The following is a 17,838-nucleotide window of genomic DNA, read 5'->3' on the forward strand; positions in this document are numbered from 1 at the left end:
CTTAATAAGATCCACCTAAAGATTTGTCCACAAACTGCAGGATTCCAAACACAGGAGCCAGGCAGGTGAGAAGGGGAATGAAGGCAGCTTATCAACAGGATGGGAGGGAGGGGGAGTTGAACAAAGCTTGCATTACTAAAGTGATTCAAATTCAATTTTTTTTTTTTTAAGTTGTGGAAAAGACATCCCTGAGGCTCTGCTTCACTGCCCAGTGCATGACTGTTGTTCTTGAATGGTCTGCAGAAAAGAAGACGGGCCAAGACTGCAGCTTTCCTGGTAAAGGATAATAGGACCCAGCTAAGCCCTAGGCACAGGTTCCATGAGAACATTTCCTCATAGTCTGAGGGCCCTGGGGTTCCTTGCCTATGGATTCTCTCCTCTCCCTTTGAAAAGACATTCTTTCTCATCAACCCTTTGAAGGCTGGAGGCTCAGATTCACAATCTCGAGCACTGTGAGCCCTGCTCCACCTGATGATGGAAACTTTCTAGAAGGAAAATCACCAGGCAGTTGTTCCTCCTCTGACAACAATGGTCATGGACATTTTCTGAAAAAACGGCCTTTCTGAAAGTGATTTCTCTTTTCTCTGGGCCATCACCCTGGGAAAACTTTCTTCTGTATCCACAATAGCAAAATGCGGAAGCAACAGGATTCAGGGGAAAGAGTCCCTGTTGAGGGATTGGCAGGCATTGAGTTCCGGTCCTAGCTGTGACCTTCACGTTCCATGTGGAGCCTCACCTAGGTCACTGTGAGAATCAAGTGAAATAACACCTGAAAAGCTCTTGGCCAAGAAAGAAACAGAAAGAGCAAGGATCCGAACTCAGATTTTTCTGAGGCCAAAGCTCCTGTTCAGGAACTCTCAGGGAGCCCAAGAAGTTGCTCCATGATTGTCATTCTGCTTTCTGGTCCATTCTCCAATCAGGCTTTCTCCCTGCTGTGGTGTCCTTCCCTAGGTCCAGGGCCATTGGTCAGGCTCAGTGACAGTGGCCAGGTTGGGAAGCTGTGCACATGTCTGGTTTTGCTGGTGAACTTCTCTGTGAAGTTTTAGTCTCTCTTTCCAGTCTCTGCTGGTCTCAGTCCAGACTCACAGAAAACCCAGACTCTTAGCAAGTTGGAGGTGACATTGGGTTGAGTGAGGAAAGCAGCATCAACTTGGTGAAGAGCTTTCAGAATCCCATCAAATGGATGGGCCGGTTGTGCTCATCTCTTCTTCCAGCTCCACAAACTGTATTTCCAGGTCTGCTAGCCAGTCTTCAACTCCACGACAACGATGGAATAAAAACAATTTTTCCCATCGTCCAGGCTGGCTGCCACTCCTGTGACTAGAAGACCACGTGGCTCAACCTCTTACTCCCCAACATTGCTCTACCAACCCAGGTGATAAGGGTTTAAATTTCACCAAGGGAGAATCATTCTTTTATTTATTTATTTATTTTTCATTTTAGATAATGTATCTTGTGAAAATTGAGCTTACATGAACACAACAAACATGCATTTTCCACGGATATTTTTCTTTTTTTTTTTCTTCTTAAAAGATATTTTAATATAAATTTATTTGTTTTAATTGGAGGCTAATTACTTTACAATATTGTATTGGTTTTGCCATACATTGACATGAATCTGCCACAGGTGTACATGTGTTCCCCATCCTGAATCCCCCTCCCACCTCCCTCCCCATCCCATCCCTCTGCGTCATCCCAGTGCACCAACCCCAAGCATCCTGTATCATGCATCAAACCTGGACTGGCAAGTCGTTTCACATATGATAATATACATGCTTCAATGCCATTCTCCCAAATCATCCCACCCTCGCCCTCTCCCACAGAGTCCAAAAGACTGTTCTATACATCTGTGTCTGTTTTGCTGTCTCGCATACAGGGTTATCGTTACCATCTTCCTAAATCCCATCAAGATTGCTTTGACTATTCAAGGCTTTTTGTATTTCCATACAATTGGTGTTTTTCTTTCTGGCTTACTTCGCTCTGTATAATAGGCTCCAGTTCATCCATCTCATTAGAACTGATTCAAATGTATTCTTTTAAATGGCTGAGTAAAACTCCTTTGTGTATATGTACCACAGCTTTCTTATCCATTCATCTACTGATGGACATCTAGGTTGCTTCCATGTCCTGGCTCTTATAAACAGTGCTGCGATGAACATTGGGGTACACGTGTCTCTTTCAATTCTGGTTTCCTCAGTGTATATGTCCAGCAGTGGGATTGCTGGGTCATAAGGCAGTTCTATTTGCAATTTTTAAAAGAATCTCCATACTGTTCTTCACAGTGGCTGTACTAGTTTGCATTCCCACCAACAATGTAAGAGGGTCCCTTTTCTCCACACCCTCTCTAGCATTTATTGCTTGTAGACTTTTGGATAGCAGCCATTCTGACTGGCGTGAAATGGTACCTCACTGTGATTTTGATTTGCCTTTCTCTGATAATGAGTGATGTTTAGCATCTTTTCATGTGTTTGTTAGCCATCCATATGTCTTCTTTGGAGAAATGTCTGTTTAGTTCTTTGGCCCATTTTTTGATTGGGTCGTTTATTTTTCTGGAATTGAGCTGCAGGAGTTGCTTGTATATTTTTGAGGTTAATTCTTTGTCAATTGCTTCATTTGCTATTATTTTCTCCCATTCTGAAGGCTGTCTTTTCACCTTGCTTATAGTTTTCTTTGTTGTGCAGAAGCTTTTAATTTTAATTCGATCCCATTTGTTTATTTTTGCCTTTATTTCCAATATTCTTGGAGGTGGGTCATAGAGGATCCTGCTGTGATTTATGTCGGAGAGTGTTTTGCCTGTCTTCTCCTCTAGGAGTTTTATAGTTTCTGGTCTTACATTTAGATTTTTAATCCATTTTGAGTTTATTTTTGTGTATGGTGTTAGAAAGTGTCCTAGTTTCATTTTTTAACAAGTAGTTGAGCTGTTTTCCCAGAACCACTTGTTAAAGAGATTGTCTTTTCTCCATTATTCTTGCCTCCTTTGTCAAAGATAAGTGTGTGGATTTGTCTCTGGGCTTTCTATTTTGTTCCATTGATCTATATTTCTATCTTTGTGCCAGTACCATACTGTCTTAATGACTGTGGCTTTGTAGTAGAGCCTGAAGTCAGGCAGGTTGATTCCTCCAGTTCCATTCTTCTTTCTCAAGATTGCTTTGACTATTCAAGGTTTTTTGTATTTCCATACAAATTGTGAAATTATTAGTTCTAGCTCTGTGAAAAATACCATTGGTAGCTTGATAGGGATTGCATTGAATCTATAGATTGCTTTGGATAGTATACTCATTTTCACTATATTGATTCTCCCAATCCATGAACATGGTATATTTCTCCATCTATTAGTGTCCTCTTTGATTTCTTTCACCAGTGTTTTATAGTTTTCTGTATATAGGTCTTTAGTTTCTTTAGGTAGATATATTCCTAAGTATTTTATTCTTTTCATTGCAATGGTGAATGGAATTGTTTCCTTAATTTCTCTTTCTATTTTCTCATTATTAGTGAATAGGAATGCAAGGGATTTCTGTGTATTGATTTTATATCCTACAACTTTACCATATTCACTGATTAGCTCTAGTAATTTTCTGGTGGAGTCTTTAGGGTTTTCTATGAAGAAGATCATGTCATCTGCAAACAGTGAGAATTTTACTTCTTCTTTTCCAATTTGGATTCCTTTTATTTCTTTTTCTGCTCTGATTGCTGTGGTCAAAACTTCCAAAACTGTGTTAAATAGCAGTGGTGAGAGTGGGCACCCTCATCGAGACTCATTCCTTTAGAGTAAAGCTTGCTGCTAAGTCACTTCAGTAGTGTCCAACTCTGTGTGACCCCATAAACGGCAGCCCACCAGGCTCCCCCGTCCCTGGGATTCTCCAGGCAAGAACACTGGAGTGGGTTGCCATTTTCTTATCCAACGCATGAAAGTGAAGAGTGAAAGTGAAGTTGCTCAGTCATGTCTGACCCTCAGCGACCCCATGGACTGCAGCCTTCTAGGCTCCTCCGTCCGTGGGATTCCAGGCAAGAGTACTGGAATGGGGTGCCAGCTTGGACTCCTGTTAATTCTCTTTTCCCCAGAATATTCTTTGAGTTGCTATCAGACATATATAACATGCTCCACAGACTTTCAGAATATTTGTTAAGTCAACAAGTATTCATTAGCACCTACTCTATGACAAGTGCTGTACTTGGTCCGGAATGCTTTCCAGACAACTGTACTGGTAAGGGACATCACGATGATACAGATGTTGGAAGGAAGAAATAGATTGGTACTAAAGACAAAGATGAGAAACAATAAACTGTCTGGGGATGGTGGGGCAATGAAATGGCAAGAGACAAAGACAAATCAGTTTGGGGGCAAGTTTACCTATTCCAAGGAGCTTTACAAGTTTTGGATATTTCTCTCAAGCCCCAACAGAATGACTCCATGTCCCATCTTGTTCTTTCTGCTGATGTTTATGCCTACCTCCACAAAAATGGGGGATTCCCTGGTAGCTCAGATAGTAAAGAATGTACCTGCAATGCAGGAGACCTAGATTCGATTCCTGAGTTGGGAAGATCCCCTGGAGAGGGCATGACAACACTTCAGTATTCTTACCTGGAGAACCCCCATGAACAGAAGAGCATGGTGGGCTGGAGTCCATGGAGTCACAAAGAGTCAGGCATGACTGAGAAACTAACTAAGCACAGCACAGCACAGCCACAAAATGGGGATGACAACTTCAAGCCTGATAGTATTGCATGAAGATTAAAGAAATGTTATATGTCAAGTGTCTACCCCAGAGCCTGATACAAAATATGTTATGAAAAGACAGAAAAGGTAGTGGTTGTTACTATTACTGTTATCATAAATATTTGCAATTAAGTGGAAGGAGAAACTACATCTGGGCCAAGAATTGTTCTAGGTGCCTTCTACAGTCTTCCAGGGAATTGAAAATTCTTCCATAAGGAGAATTTTGTAAAGACTGTAGTAAATCGAAATCTGAAGGTACAATGTCTGGTGGATATGGGAATGAATCAGAACTTTCCAGCCAGACTGTAACAGCTTTTACCTGATCATCAAAGAAACATGCAGTCTTTCAGGATCCTGATAGAAGATTATGGGTTTTCTGTTGACTAAGTCCAGACACTTTTTGTCAAGTGATGCTTTCAGTTGGTCTAATTGGTAGCAGTACTTGTTGAAATTAGTCATGTATTTTTCCAAAAGGAGCTCATAGTAGAGGATTCCCTTCTAACGTCACCATATATACATCATCAACTTCTTTGGATGAAGACTGGGTTTTGGTGAGGTTGGTGGTTTTTCATTTTAATTGCTCATTATCTCTTCTGTTATGCATTATTGTACAGTACCCACTTTTCATCTCCCATAACTGTTTTTAAAATGGAATGGTTTAGTTATGCCTAAGTAGAGAATCATATGAGGAAATATTGTCAAGAAGGTTTTTTTTTTTTTTTTTTTCCTGTTTAACTTCCATGGAACATCAAAGCAATTAACATAACCAAGCTGGTGCAAATGATTCTCAACACTTGATTTGGATATTTTGAGTATGTCGATTATTTCCCACATGATATAGCATTGATTGTTCTCAGCTAGTGTCTCAATTTGGTCACTGTCAAATTCAACTGGTCCCCTTGACCATGGAGCAATGTCCTATGAGAAATCTTCAGCACAAAACTTCACAAATCACTTTTGACATGTTCGATCAGTCACAGCACCTTCTCCATACACTGCACAAATTATTTTTATTTCCATCTCAGCTGCTTTTTCTTGCCTTTCATGAAATCATAAAGTATAATATGCCAAAATGTTGCTTTACTTCTTTCATCTTCAATATTAAAATGGCTGAACAAAAATTTATCAATTTTGATATGTTTTTTTTAAAAATCCACACTGATATGATAGCTGTTACAATACAGCCTAACAAAAATTGTTTCAAGTGAAGTTAAAAACAACTAAGAACTACTAGAGACATCTTATGGAAAAAATTGAATGAACTTTTTGACCAACCCAATAGTAATTTTGCCTTGCAGTATTATTGTGAAGCTCAAATAAGATTAGACCACAAGTAACTCAGGAGCATAGACTGTATGTTATTCATCTTCATATTCCTGGAGTCTGGAAAAGTTTGTGATAATAAGTATTTGGTAGTGAATAAATAGGCAAATGAATGAGGAATATTCTATAAATTATACAGCACCATATCAATTAAAATTAGGGCAATAGCACTTATACTTCATACCTGTTTCATTGCTTTTTCAATTGCTTCACTCTCACCCTTGTTTTTGAAGTCTGTGAGTTTGTTTCTGTTTTGTAAAGAAGTTCATTTGTATCACTTTTTAGATTACACATATCAGTGATATCATATGTTATTTGTCTTTCTCTGTCTGACTTACTTTACTTAGAATGATAATCTCTAGGTTCCTCCATGTTCCAGCAAAGGGCATAAGTTCATTCTTTTTCAAGGCTGAGTAGTATTCCATTGTATATTTGTAGTGGGGAGAGGGGGTGAATTAGGAGTCTGTGGTTAACATATGTACACTACTATAATAAAATAGATAATCAAGAAGGATCTACTGTATAACACAGGTACCTCTACTCACTATCCTGTAATCACCTATATGGGGAAAAAATTAGAAAGAATGTATCTATATCTATATATATATGTAATTGAATCACTTTGCTATACAGCTGAACCTAACACATTGTAAATCAGCTTTACTACAATATAAAATAAAATAAAATAATTTAAAACTGTAACCAAAGTGGTTTCCTGTGCAGGAAGATCTGCAAGCTTCTTTGTCGAGGGCACTGAGGACATTGGCTGGGATTTGGGATGCTCAATGAACTAACTAGTCTTTTTTTAAGTTTTGTTTGTTTGTTTGTTTGAATGTGAACTGTTTTAAAGTCTTTATTGAATTTGTTACAATATTGCTCTTGCTGTTTATGTTCTGGTTTTTTGACCATGAGGCATGTGAGATCTTAGCTCCCAACTAGGGATTGAATCCACACCCCCAGCATTGGAAGGTAGATACTTAACCACTGACTGTCAAAGAAGTCCCTCAGTTCAGTTCAGTTCAGTTCAGTTCAGTTGCTCAGTCGTGTCTGACTCTTTACAACCCCATGAATCGCAGCACGCCAGGCCTCCCTGTCCATCTCCAACTCCCAGAGTTCACTCAGACTCATGTCCATAGAGTCAGTGATGCCATCCAGTCATCTCATCCTCTGTTGGCCCCTTCTCCTTCTGCCCCCAATCCCTCCCAGCATCAGAGTCTTTTCCAATGAGTCAACTCTTCCCATGAGGTGGCCAAAGTACTGGAGTTTCAGCTTCAGCATCATTCTCTCCAAAGAAATCCCAGGGCTGATCTTCTTCAGAATGGACTGGTTGGATCTCCTTGCAGTCCAAGGGACTCTCAAGAGTCTTCTCCAACACCAAAGTTCAAAAGCATCAATTTTTCAGCATTCAGCTTTCTTCACAGTCCCACTCTCACATCCATATATGACTACTGGAAAAAACATAGCCTTGACTGGACAGACCTTTGTTGGCAAAGTAATGTCTCTGCTTTTCAATATGCTATCTAGGTTGGTCATAACTTTCCTTCCAAGGAGTAAGTGTCTTTTAATTTAACGGCTGTAATCACCATCTGCAGTGATTTTAGAGCCCCCCAAAATAAAGTCTGACACTGTTTCCACTGTTTCCCCATCTATTTGCCATGAAGTGATGGGACCAGATGCCATGATCTTCCATTTTCTGAATGTTGAGCTTTAAGCCAACTTTTCCACTCTCCACTTTCACTTTCATCAAGAGGCTTTTTAGTTCCTCTTCACTTTCTGCCATAAGGGTGGTGTCATCTGCATATCTGAGGTGATTGATATTTCTCCCAGCAATCTTGATTCCAGCTTGTGCTTCTTCCAGCCCAGCGTTTCTCATGATGTACTCTGCATATAAGTTAAATAAGCACGGTGACAATATACAGCCTTGATGTACTCCTTTTCCTATTTGGAACCAGTCTGTTGTTCCATGTCCAGTTCTAACTGTTGGTTCCTGACCTGCATATAGGTTTCTCAAGAGGCAGGTCAGGTGGTCTGTATTCCCATCTCTTTTAGAATTTTCTGCAGTTTATTGTCCCTAACCAATCTTATTTGATATTTCACTACATATTTAGTGGGTCCCACAATGTGCCAGTATTATTCTAGTGCTGAAAAATAGTCTATACAGTGGTGTATGAGACAAACTCCATACATTCATGAAGCTTATATTTTGAAGGGAACAAACTATAAAAATGCAAACCAGGTAATGACAAGTGCACCACAAGAAACATAAAGCAGATTGGTAAGCAGAGGGTGAAAGACATTGGTGTAGAGGAGCTGATCTGAGAAAACCAGGTGAGCACAGTGTGTACTTAATGACCAACATAATGAATCAGGAAGGACTGCTCTTTACTAGACAGGACCTTGGTCTCAATTATAATTACACTGTGAAAAACTGAGTTCCTACTGTTAAAAAATTAAATAGAAATCTCAATTAAATAGAGTCAGGAGATGGACCAGAAGGGGGAGCTCTCATACCCTGTGATGCTGCTCAGCCAATGAGAGTTTGTCACAAAGGAACCAATGAAAAACCATGAACTTTATGCTTACTGTAGCCCTCCCAACTCCTTTTACCCCCGCAAAAGCGTTCTCTCCATTTCACAGGGACTTGCACATGCCTCACCATGGTTGTAGACCCCAAATTGTAATCGTTTGCTCATCCCAACCAAAAGCGTTGTTTTCTGGAGATGTAACTGGCAGTCTATTTATTTTAAGTCAACATTTTGGTGTTCCATTGGGGGATCCAGTGAAGATCTTTGATCACTTTGAGGCTTGGAAGCAAACAAATGTGGTACCCAGACTTAATTTGTTGATGCTCACTGCTTTTCTAACTGACCCTGAGGTTTTTAAGCAAATCTTTCTCCTGGATCTGAGCTTCACCCTCATTGCATTTTGAAGCTTTCCAGATTTTATTCAGGATCTATTTTAAGGTTTCATCTTTTCTGGTTAAGACCTTGTTCCCCTATGAGAATATTCATTTGGCACTTTGACTCAATTTTTGAAATCAGACTGATACAGCTGGAACTGGCTGGCCATCAGCCCATTCCTTTAGGAGAGTGGGGCTGTCTTACTGGAAGTACGCTGAGTAGCTTCCTGTCTCTCTTGGGGCCAGACTGCTGTCTTAGAACTGGCTGATACTAGACCTGCATGCAGTGTGGGCTATTCGAGCTAAGTTGTTTGAAAATAATTCTCTTACTCAAGAGAAAACAGCTCTGAGAAAATGGGATCTCAGTTATTTAAATATTTTGAGGGTATCCCTTCCCTACAGTGATCCTGGTCCATTTTATGTTTGAAAACCAAGGTTATTCCTCATGTTTATGTCTAACTAAATTGGATTGGCCTAACCAAAGGCAATTTAAAATACCAATGACCATTCCAGGGGAACTTCTGAAATCCCTAAGCATGCTTTTCTCAAAACCAAATTGGACAACCGTCGCTCTAAATTTTCCAAAGCTAAATGAAAAGCCTATTCTGATGGTATTTTGAGGCTTCCAAATATTGTCAGGAGACTAAAATTGCATCTCTGCAAAGGAAAATGTTCAGATTAACTGAGGGAAATGTTTAAAGAAAGATACCATGGCTCCCAAAGCCTCGGGTTCTTCTTCCTCAGCCTCTCTGTCTCTCCCTCCACTTCTGTCACCTCCTCTCTCTACTTCGGCACCCCCTGCTCAGGGTCCACCCTCAGTGCCACCTTTCTCCTTCTCTATCTTGCCGTCTACACCTCCTGTATGTGTTTGTGTGCTCAGTCACTTCAGGCGTGTCTGACTCTTTGTGACCCCATGGACTGTAGCCCACCAGGCTCCTTTGTCCATGGGATTCTCCAAGCAAGAATACTGGAGTGGGTTGCCAAGCCCTCCTCCAGGGATCTTCCTGACCCAAGGATCAGTCCTGCATCTCATGTGACTCCTGCACTGCAGGTGGATTCTTTACCACTGAAGCCCTGGGGAAGACCCTATATCTCCTATAGAGACCCCCAGTCCCTCAGTACTGATTCTCTTGGCAGACTTCCTCTTTTCTCTGAAGGTCTTCCCAATCCCTTTTCCTCTGAACTGATCAGAAACTGTCCCTTTCAAATTAAGCCTTCTGGGGACCCAGAGGCTCAACCTTAATCTCTACTATTTCCTGGACTAAAGCTGAACTGCAAGACACAGTCAAACCTTTTCCCAAAGTAACTGAAGATTCTCATAGATTTGCTGAGTACTTTAGTCATTCAAACTTATCAACCTAGTTTCTTCAACATATATCAGTCAGTTCATATGCTTGTCAGTGAAGACAACGCCCAAATTCGAATGAAAATAGCTAATACGAAAAATCCTAAAAGGTCTCTAGAATTACAACTGTGAGACCAGCACACTAACTTACTATGTGTTCAGGCTCAGGCAATCACTAGACATATTCATTGAGTTATTACAAGGGCTTTTCTAAAGCCTGTTGATTGGAACAAAATTCAGGCTGGCACACAAAAATTTGGTGAATGTGTTTATGACTATAACAACTGACTTCAGATTATTTTTAAAGCAAATTCTGATCTTTCTCCAGATGTTGATTCCATTTGGGTAGCTCTAAACTCTATGTTTAGTAACAGGCTGATCCGGGACCTCTCCCTTCTAGTAAAAAGAACTAGCATGGAATAGGAAACTGTGTCCACTCCAGACTTAGTTAACCTAATAAACCAGCACTCTCTTACTTTAGATGAGTTACCTAAAAAGAAGACTGCCAAAATTCTTAATCTTCAACTTCAGCGAATGAAGGCCTCTAAGTGAACCCCTTCCCCTAAGTTTCTGCTATTTTTGCAAAAAGTCAGGACGTTGGAAAATAATTTGCTACAAATTTAAGGGCTTTAGTTGCCTTCAGCCGTTTAATCCACATTTCCAACATCCTCCCAGTCCTCAATGACTGGATTCCTGGGAACAAAAGGAGCTCATCCCAATCATCCCTCTTAAATGACTTGAAGAAAATTTGTCCAGGTTGAGGGTGAAACTCTTCCAGTTCTAACTGACACTGGAGCCGTGTTCTGGGTACTCAACTGCACTACTTCAATCAGCCCTTGCCTTGTAGTACTAAAACAATTCAAATAGTGGGAAATCTCTAATAAACCTCATGAGATTTCTGTCTCTGAATATATTCGCTTTTGCTTAGGCCTTTTAAGAGGCACATACCTTTTCCCCTTAGTTTCTTTTCCCTTCCATTTATTAGGTGAAGACTTCTTAGAGATGTATACAGGCACGAGTGCATGCTCAGTCACTAAGTCATCTCCAAATCTCTGCGACCTGTTGGACTATAGCCCACCAGGCATCTCTGTCTATGGGATTTTCCAGGCAAGAATACTGGAGTGGGTTGCCATTTCCTTCTCCAGGGGATCTTACTGACCCAGGGATTGAACCTGCATCTCCCTCATTGGCAGGTGGTTTCTTTAACATTGAACCACCAGGAAAGCCAAAGAAATGTACAGGACTTTTTCCTAAAAGGAGAAACAATTCTAGAATTTGACAGTAGTCATCAAAGCATCCCACCAGGTGAATTAAGTGACTCTTTGACATTTATTTGTTTTGCTGTTGATGGTACTAGAGCTGATTCTGGAAACAACTGAGCATCTGCTTCTACTGAATCAATTACCACCCTCTTTGTGGCAAAATCTCCAACTGATATCAGGAAAATTAGCCCACTGCACATCCAGTTTCAAACAGAGCCCTTAAAACCTCTTCCCAGAATTAATCAATATCCTATAAGTAAATAAGCCCTTCAAAGCATAAAAATCATATTAGATTATAAGGCTCAACACCTCATTGTCCCTTATACTAGTCCCCATATGTTATGTTAGTTGTTCAGTCATGTCCAACTCTTTGCAACCCTATGGACTGTAGCCCACCAGGCTCCTCTGTCCATGGGGTTCTCCAGGCAAGAATATTGGAGTAGGTAGCCATTCGCTTCTCCAGGGGATGTTCCTGACGTGGGATCGAACCCAGGTGTCCCACTTACAGGCAGACTCTACCATCCGAGCCACAGGGGATCACAATGCTCCTATTTTACTGATGAGAAAACTTAAGGACTGAGAGTAGAGGTTTGAGACAGAACCATTTAACCATTTTTGTACCTCAGTAGAAGTTCTCCTGAATTTTCATCACACTGAACATTTCTCAGTCAGCTGCCTCACCTCATAAGAAGTCCTTTGGCTAACTGTTCCTCACACCACTCATTTAGGTTGTAATAATCTTGACTCTGCTACTCTTCTCCCCTCTGGCACTGATGAAGTTCCTCATGATTGCTTAACACTGATGGGATGACCTACTGACTTCTTGTGACTATCTTTAGGAATTTCTCTGGGTAACTGATTATTCTTGGTTCACTGACAGTTCTTATTTAAAAGATGGCAATGGCATATTCTGTGCTGGGTATGCTATTGCAACTTCTTATATTTTTGAGATGGTACCTTTATCTATGGCTACTTCAGCTTAACAGGCTGACTCATTTGCTCTTATGTGAGCCTATACCTTTTAGTCAAGTATAAAACTGCCAAAGTTTATACTAAATAGTAGATATGCTTTTGGAGTAGCTCATGATTTTGGAATGTGGTGGAAGTAATGTGGTTTCCTCTTGTCTATCACGTGGCTTATCTTTGGTGAATTATTAAATTCAAATAGTCAACTCCAAAACAAGCTGCCATTTTGAAATGTCTTCTTGGGAATTCTTTGAGGACCTGGGAAAAAAGCAAATGCCAGGAGACTGAATGTTCTTCTGAATTCAGACTCTATGTAAAGCTGACTTGCCTCTTTAATCAGCCTGGTCAAATTACAGATTCACAAAATCTTTGTTGACTGCCCATGATGTGCCAGGAATTTGTTTTATTATTTGTGTCAGAGTTCTCCTACACTTTGGCTTGTGAGCATCACAGTACTTCTCCCTAACAGCTTGCAATATGGGTATTACACTTTTTTTCCAGAATGAGAAATTGAATGCCCAACACCACAGTGCTCAGAGATGATAGGAAAAGGAGCTGTGAATCAAAATTTCCTGATTCTAAAACCAGAGCTCCTCTCGCCACACTCCAGCTCAGCCTCACTAACAAATTTTAGCTTCACTTTGTTCCACATGGGACCCACATGTTCTACAGCCTGGGTCAACCCAAGTTTGAGAAGATTCCCTGAGAACAACTGGGGCATGCTCTGAGATGGCAAAATGCCACTCATGGGACCAAGGTAAATCCTCCAAGCAGTTGTAAGTAGGGGCCAGCATGCACACTTCAGAATCTGGCACCTGAAGAAGTGATTTTTCAACAGAGAAGCCCTAGCAAACAGCCGTGTTACAAGTCAACTCAGACATGTGGGAAGCAATTTTTAAAGACTGTGCTCCAATTAACAAGGGTCTTTAGCAGATCCTATGTATTTTTGTCATATCTGTGTTTGAGACTCCCCCATCCCCTTTAAAACTAAGCTTGCAAGTAAATGTAGTTATACAAGGCAGCCATATTGTACAAAACTATCAACTCTTCCCCCAGAATAGATTAAGAACCCACAGTCAACGGGAAGATATAATTGCCCCCCAGTTTATGAAAAATTTCTCTCTTTCTGATTTTTTCACTGAGATTGGAGGCTAAACTAAAAGCAATAATCATCCAACAAAAATGCCTCTGGGGTAATCGGGATCAGTCTTGGGGCAGCTGAGTCCTACTGGTTTTCATTCGTACATTTTTTTTTTTTTTTTTTTTTACTCTGTGATTAATGGAGGAGGAGACGGAGACAACAGAGGGTGGAAAGGGGGAAAGAAAAAAAAAGTCATTTGACTCTGCACAATCAAAAATGTGGAGGAGTGATGGTGGAAGAGAGATTGTGTCTGTCAGCTTCTCATTTGCTTCCCGTTGGCCAAACAAAATCATATAATTTGCACTCCCTCTTGTGTTTTTCTTCAAATAGTTTGGGAGTTAATGACAAACAAGTCACACATTGGCAAGTTTGAAACTAAACACAATTTGCCTTCTCTCCCTAGCAGGGATAAACACAAAGATCAACAGAATGAAAAAACAATCCAGCTGTATTTTCAAAGCCAAGCAGAGATTAGGAGCCTTGGAGCCCTACAAGATTAGGCAGTCTAACTGCTCATTTTCCAAATGAGGTGGGAGCCTAGAGAGCTGAACCCAAGGTCCAAGGTCACCAGGCAAGTTGTCTTCAGGAGCAGGATCCAAGTTCAGGCCTCCTGATTCAGAGTCCAGGGCTCTTCCTTTAGGATTTAAAAAATCATCTGAGTGCTATTTTGTGTGGCTCTAAAAGGGGCCATTAAAAAGGGGCCCCACCCATCTACTGGTCCCCTAAATTGGAGGACTAGACAGACAGTTGTAATTAGGTCATCCCCAGGCTCTGTGCCAGGCAATGGCCTGCCTACGGGAAGCCACTGGAGACTGTCATTGAGGTAAGGCTGGACTCTGAGTCAGCCATCTGTCTGGAAGGGTTTTAGATAATTAAATATGCTCGCTGGAGGCAGTGGGGATGGATGAATAAGGCATGATATAGGGGTTCCCACCTGCAGCTATGAACCATTACCCCCATCCCTTTTGCAGGCTGGCTGAGCCCCTCAGTCCTGGCAGTAATCAAGCTGACCCCATCCCTCCAGGACTAGCTTCTGCTGTCATCTTACAGAGCCCTCCCTCCCCAGGATGAAGAACTGCCCTGAATCTAGTCCCTACCACCCTGACCCATGCAGACTGAGCCCATGCAGCAGGGCAGCAGACTCTCAAGTAGCCCATCACCATGGCTAAGCACTTATGCTCTGGAGCTGAGACTCACTGGATCCAAATCCTGGATTGACCGTTTTCCAGTTGAGGAAAACCCTGATCTCTAAACAGCAGTTTATCTACCTATAAAGTGACTTATAGATTTAAAGCACTCAGCATGGTGCTTGGTTGGGTTAAGCAATCAATGACAGCTGTTTTCATTGCTTAGAAGTCCTCTTTATTGCCTGGCTCCTCCACCCATCAGTCTTTTCCTCCTGACCTTTCATCTCTGTGCTGGTGGAGTGACACTCAGAATTTTGTGCTTGACCACCCCTAAGCCCCAATCCACCACATGCCCACGGAGACCCCTCAGTAGAATCTCCTCTGCACAGTTACCATAGCAGCAACCAGCCAGCTGGGCTTCCTCCTTCCCAGGCCAGCCTCCCCTTAAGTCTGCCTTCACCCTCTCCCCCAACCCACTCCATGGCCTTGCCCCCATGCAGGCTGCTGTGACTAACTGGCCTCACAGTGCATAGCTTCTGGGATGGGCTCTGACCAAGTACTAGTGCGAGACAGTCACATGCCACAGTGGAGACAGAGGCTCAGGCCATTTCTGTGTCATTAACCATTGCAGAACCCAGTTCAATGAGAAGACTTCTCCCAAAGGATTTCAATAAACTATTTCCCAGCAATGAAATCCATTTTAAATGCAGACAGAGAAGGACCTTGGTACTCAAAACTGAGAGGGCACATTTAATTGGGATGGCAAAAAGCTATTTCATTTCACTTCTCTTGGCTTAAATTTCTTTGACCCCTCTCCCCCCACTCAGTAGCCTTAAATCAATATTTCTCAAACTGTGGTGAAGGTTCTGTTGTTTATTTTCCCCAATCTATTGGGTACCAATACTTTTTTTGTAAGATAGTCCGAATAAGTTATTACCATACTAAAGTGCCATTTGGATGTCACAGCAAAATTGAATTGCTACAAAGTTTCACAAAGACTTTCAGTTTCTGTACTTATCTTTTGGCAAACTAGTAAATGTTTCACGAAGCCATACTAGTCCCTGGACCAAACTGAGAGCCACAGAGAAGTCCATCTGCCATGGACACCCCTCCACCCCATCGTGGGTTTTTGTCCTGTAATGTGGTCTGCTCAGCATCAACCCTGCCACACCCGGAGCATGCAATGGAAAGGATCCTGGTAGGATTTGCCCAGTCTCCAGTGAGCTCTATCCCCTGAGGGTCAAGCCTCCCCCAGCGAGAGGGGTATGTTGCTGCATCACCAGCCGTGTGCAGCATGCTGGCTCTTACCATTCCTTTCCAGCCCTGTTGATCTCCTCCCACCAGCACTCCGTAGGCTCCCCCAGGCTCTGGGGTGTGGGCATACAGGCGTAGTTCCACTGTCTGTCGGAACCTTCCTTCTTGTTGAAGATGCTCCTCACGGCCACCACCACCTGCCCATGGGGACACTGGTAGCTGAAGCCCTGCCGGTTCAGATTCACCCACCCATCATCACTGTAGTCATGGTACTGATGATAGGAGTACCCATAGTCACCATACTGCCCCCAGGCCACAGTGACCAGTGGCAGAAGCACCCACAGAAGAGTGAGGTCCATGCCGTCTGGGCTTCTGGCAAAAAATGTCACCCTATGTCTGCTGGGCTGCTGGTTTTATACAGCTGCTGCTGACATGTGGCTTCCAGATGTGGGTGAGCAGGCTCCAACTGCAGTGTGTCATCGTTTAAGCAAAACTTTTCGGCGCGGAAATATTGGCCATAAGTACATTCAGTTTGTTTTAAGGTGGAATTCTAAGAAAATGTAAGGAACATGCAAATGGAAGAAACTCCCAGAGAAGGAAAAAATTAGCAGTTAGATTATAAAAGCAAATGGTTTCACACTCCTTAGAAACAGTGTTAGAATAAAAACAGTGTGTTTGTCCCTCCTCTCTTAGCACCTCACCTCTCTCTGCCCCCAACTTCACCCACCACTAGCAAACCCCTGTATTTATTCTTCAAACCACCGACCACCCTTCCAGGACCACATAAATATGCAGAATGAGATTTCAAAACACCAAAATAATAGGATGAAGGAGCAGAATCATTTAGATTTCTATAAGCCTGGATGCCTGCTTTTTTAAATGTTTTTCTTTGTGTGTTTGTGTGTGTGTGGTAAGTCCCTTAATGTAAAACATACTGTTTTAACCATATTTAACTGTACAGTTCAGTGGCACCAAGTACATTCACAGTGCTGTATAAATCTCACCAACAACCATCTCCCAAATTTTTCACTTTCCTTAATTGAAACTCTGTTCCCATTAAACACTAACTCCCCATTCTCCCTCCCCATATCAGTCCCCACCCCCTGGTCTCTGGAAGTTAACAAGGTACTTTCTGATTCTATGAATTTGACTGCTCTAGGGGTCACACAGAGTCTGACATGACTGAAGTGACTTAGCAGCAGCAGCAGCAGCAGGTATAAGTGGAGTCAAACAGCTTTTGACTGTTCCTACTGTATATTGGAATGCATTTTAAGGTTAATTTAATAAATGTCCTACAAACAGATTATACCTTCTTTTTACCCCTGTGCTACACAGTAGGTTCTTGTTAGTTATCTGTTTGTTTTTTTTTTATCTTCCCATTTTTATTTTATTTTTTTTTAATTTTTATTTTTACTTTATTTTTCTTTACAATACTGTATTGCTTTTGCCATACATTGACATGAATCAGCCACGAGTGTACATGAGTTCCCAATCCTGAACCCCCCTCCGACCTCCCAGCCCATATCATCTCTCTGGATCATCCCCGTGCACCAGCCGCAAGCATCCTGTATCCTGTATCGAACATAGACTGGCGATTCATTTCTTACATGATAGTATACATTTTTCAATGCCATTCTCCCAAATCATCCCACCCTCTCCCTCTCCCACAGAGTCCAAAAGTCCATTCTAAACATCTGTTTCCCTTTTGCTGTCTTGCATAGAGGGTTATCATTACCATCTTTCTAAATTCCATAAAAATGCGTTAGTATACTGTATTGGTGTTTTTCTTTCTGGCTTACTTTGC

General features: G+C 41.7%; 1 protein-coding gene across 1 annotated transcript in view; it reads right to left on the reverse strand.

The window, feature by feature from the left end:
• Positions 1 to 16,421, reverse strand: part of DPT (dermatopontin) — a 36,686-nt gene extending 20,265 nt beyond the window's left edge. Inside the window, exon 1 of the mRNA XM_004013671.5 lies at positions 16,089 to 16,421. Within this exon, the coding sequence (XP_004013720.1) occupies positions 16,089 to 16,393 (305 nt within the window). The 5' untranslated portion in view covers positions 16,394 to 16,421. The remainder of the gene's footprint in view (positions 1 to 16,088) is intronic.
• Between the last annotated feature and the right edge of the window lie 1,417 nt (positions 16,422 to 17,838).

The sequence above is a fragment of the Ovis aries genome, chromosome 12, assembly GCF_016772045.2.
Source record: "Ovis aries strain OAR_USU_Benz2616 breed Rambouillet chromosome 12, ARS-UI_Ramb_v3.0, whole genome shotgun sequence".
NCBI classification, from domain to species: Eukaryota; Metazoa; Chordata; class Mammalia; order Artiodactyla; family Bovidae; genus Ovis; species Ovis aries.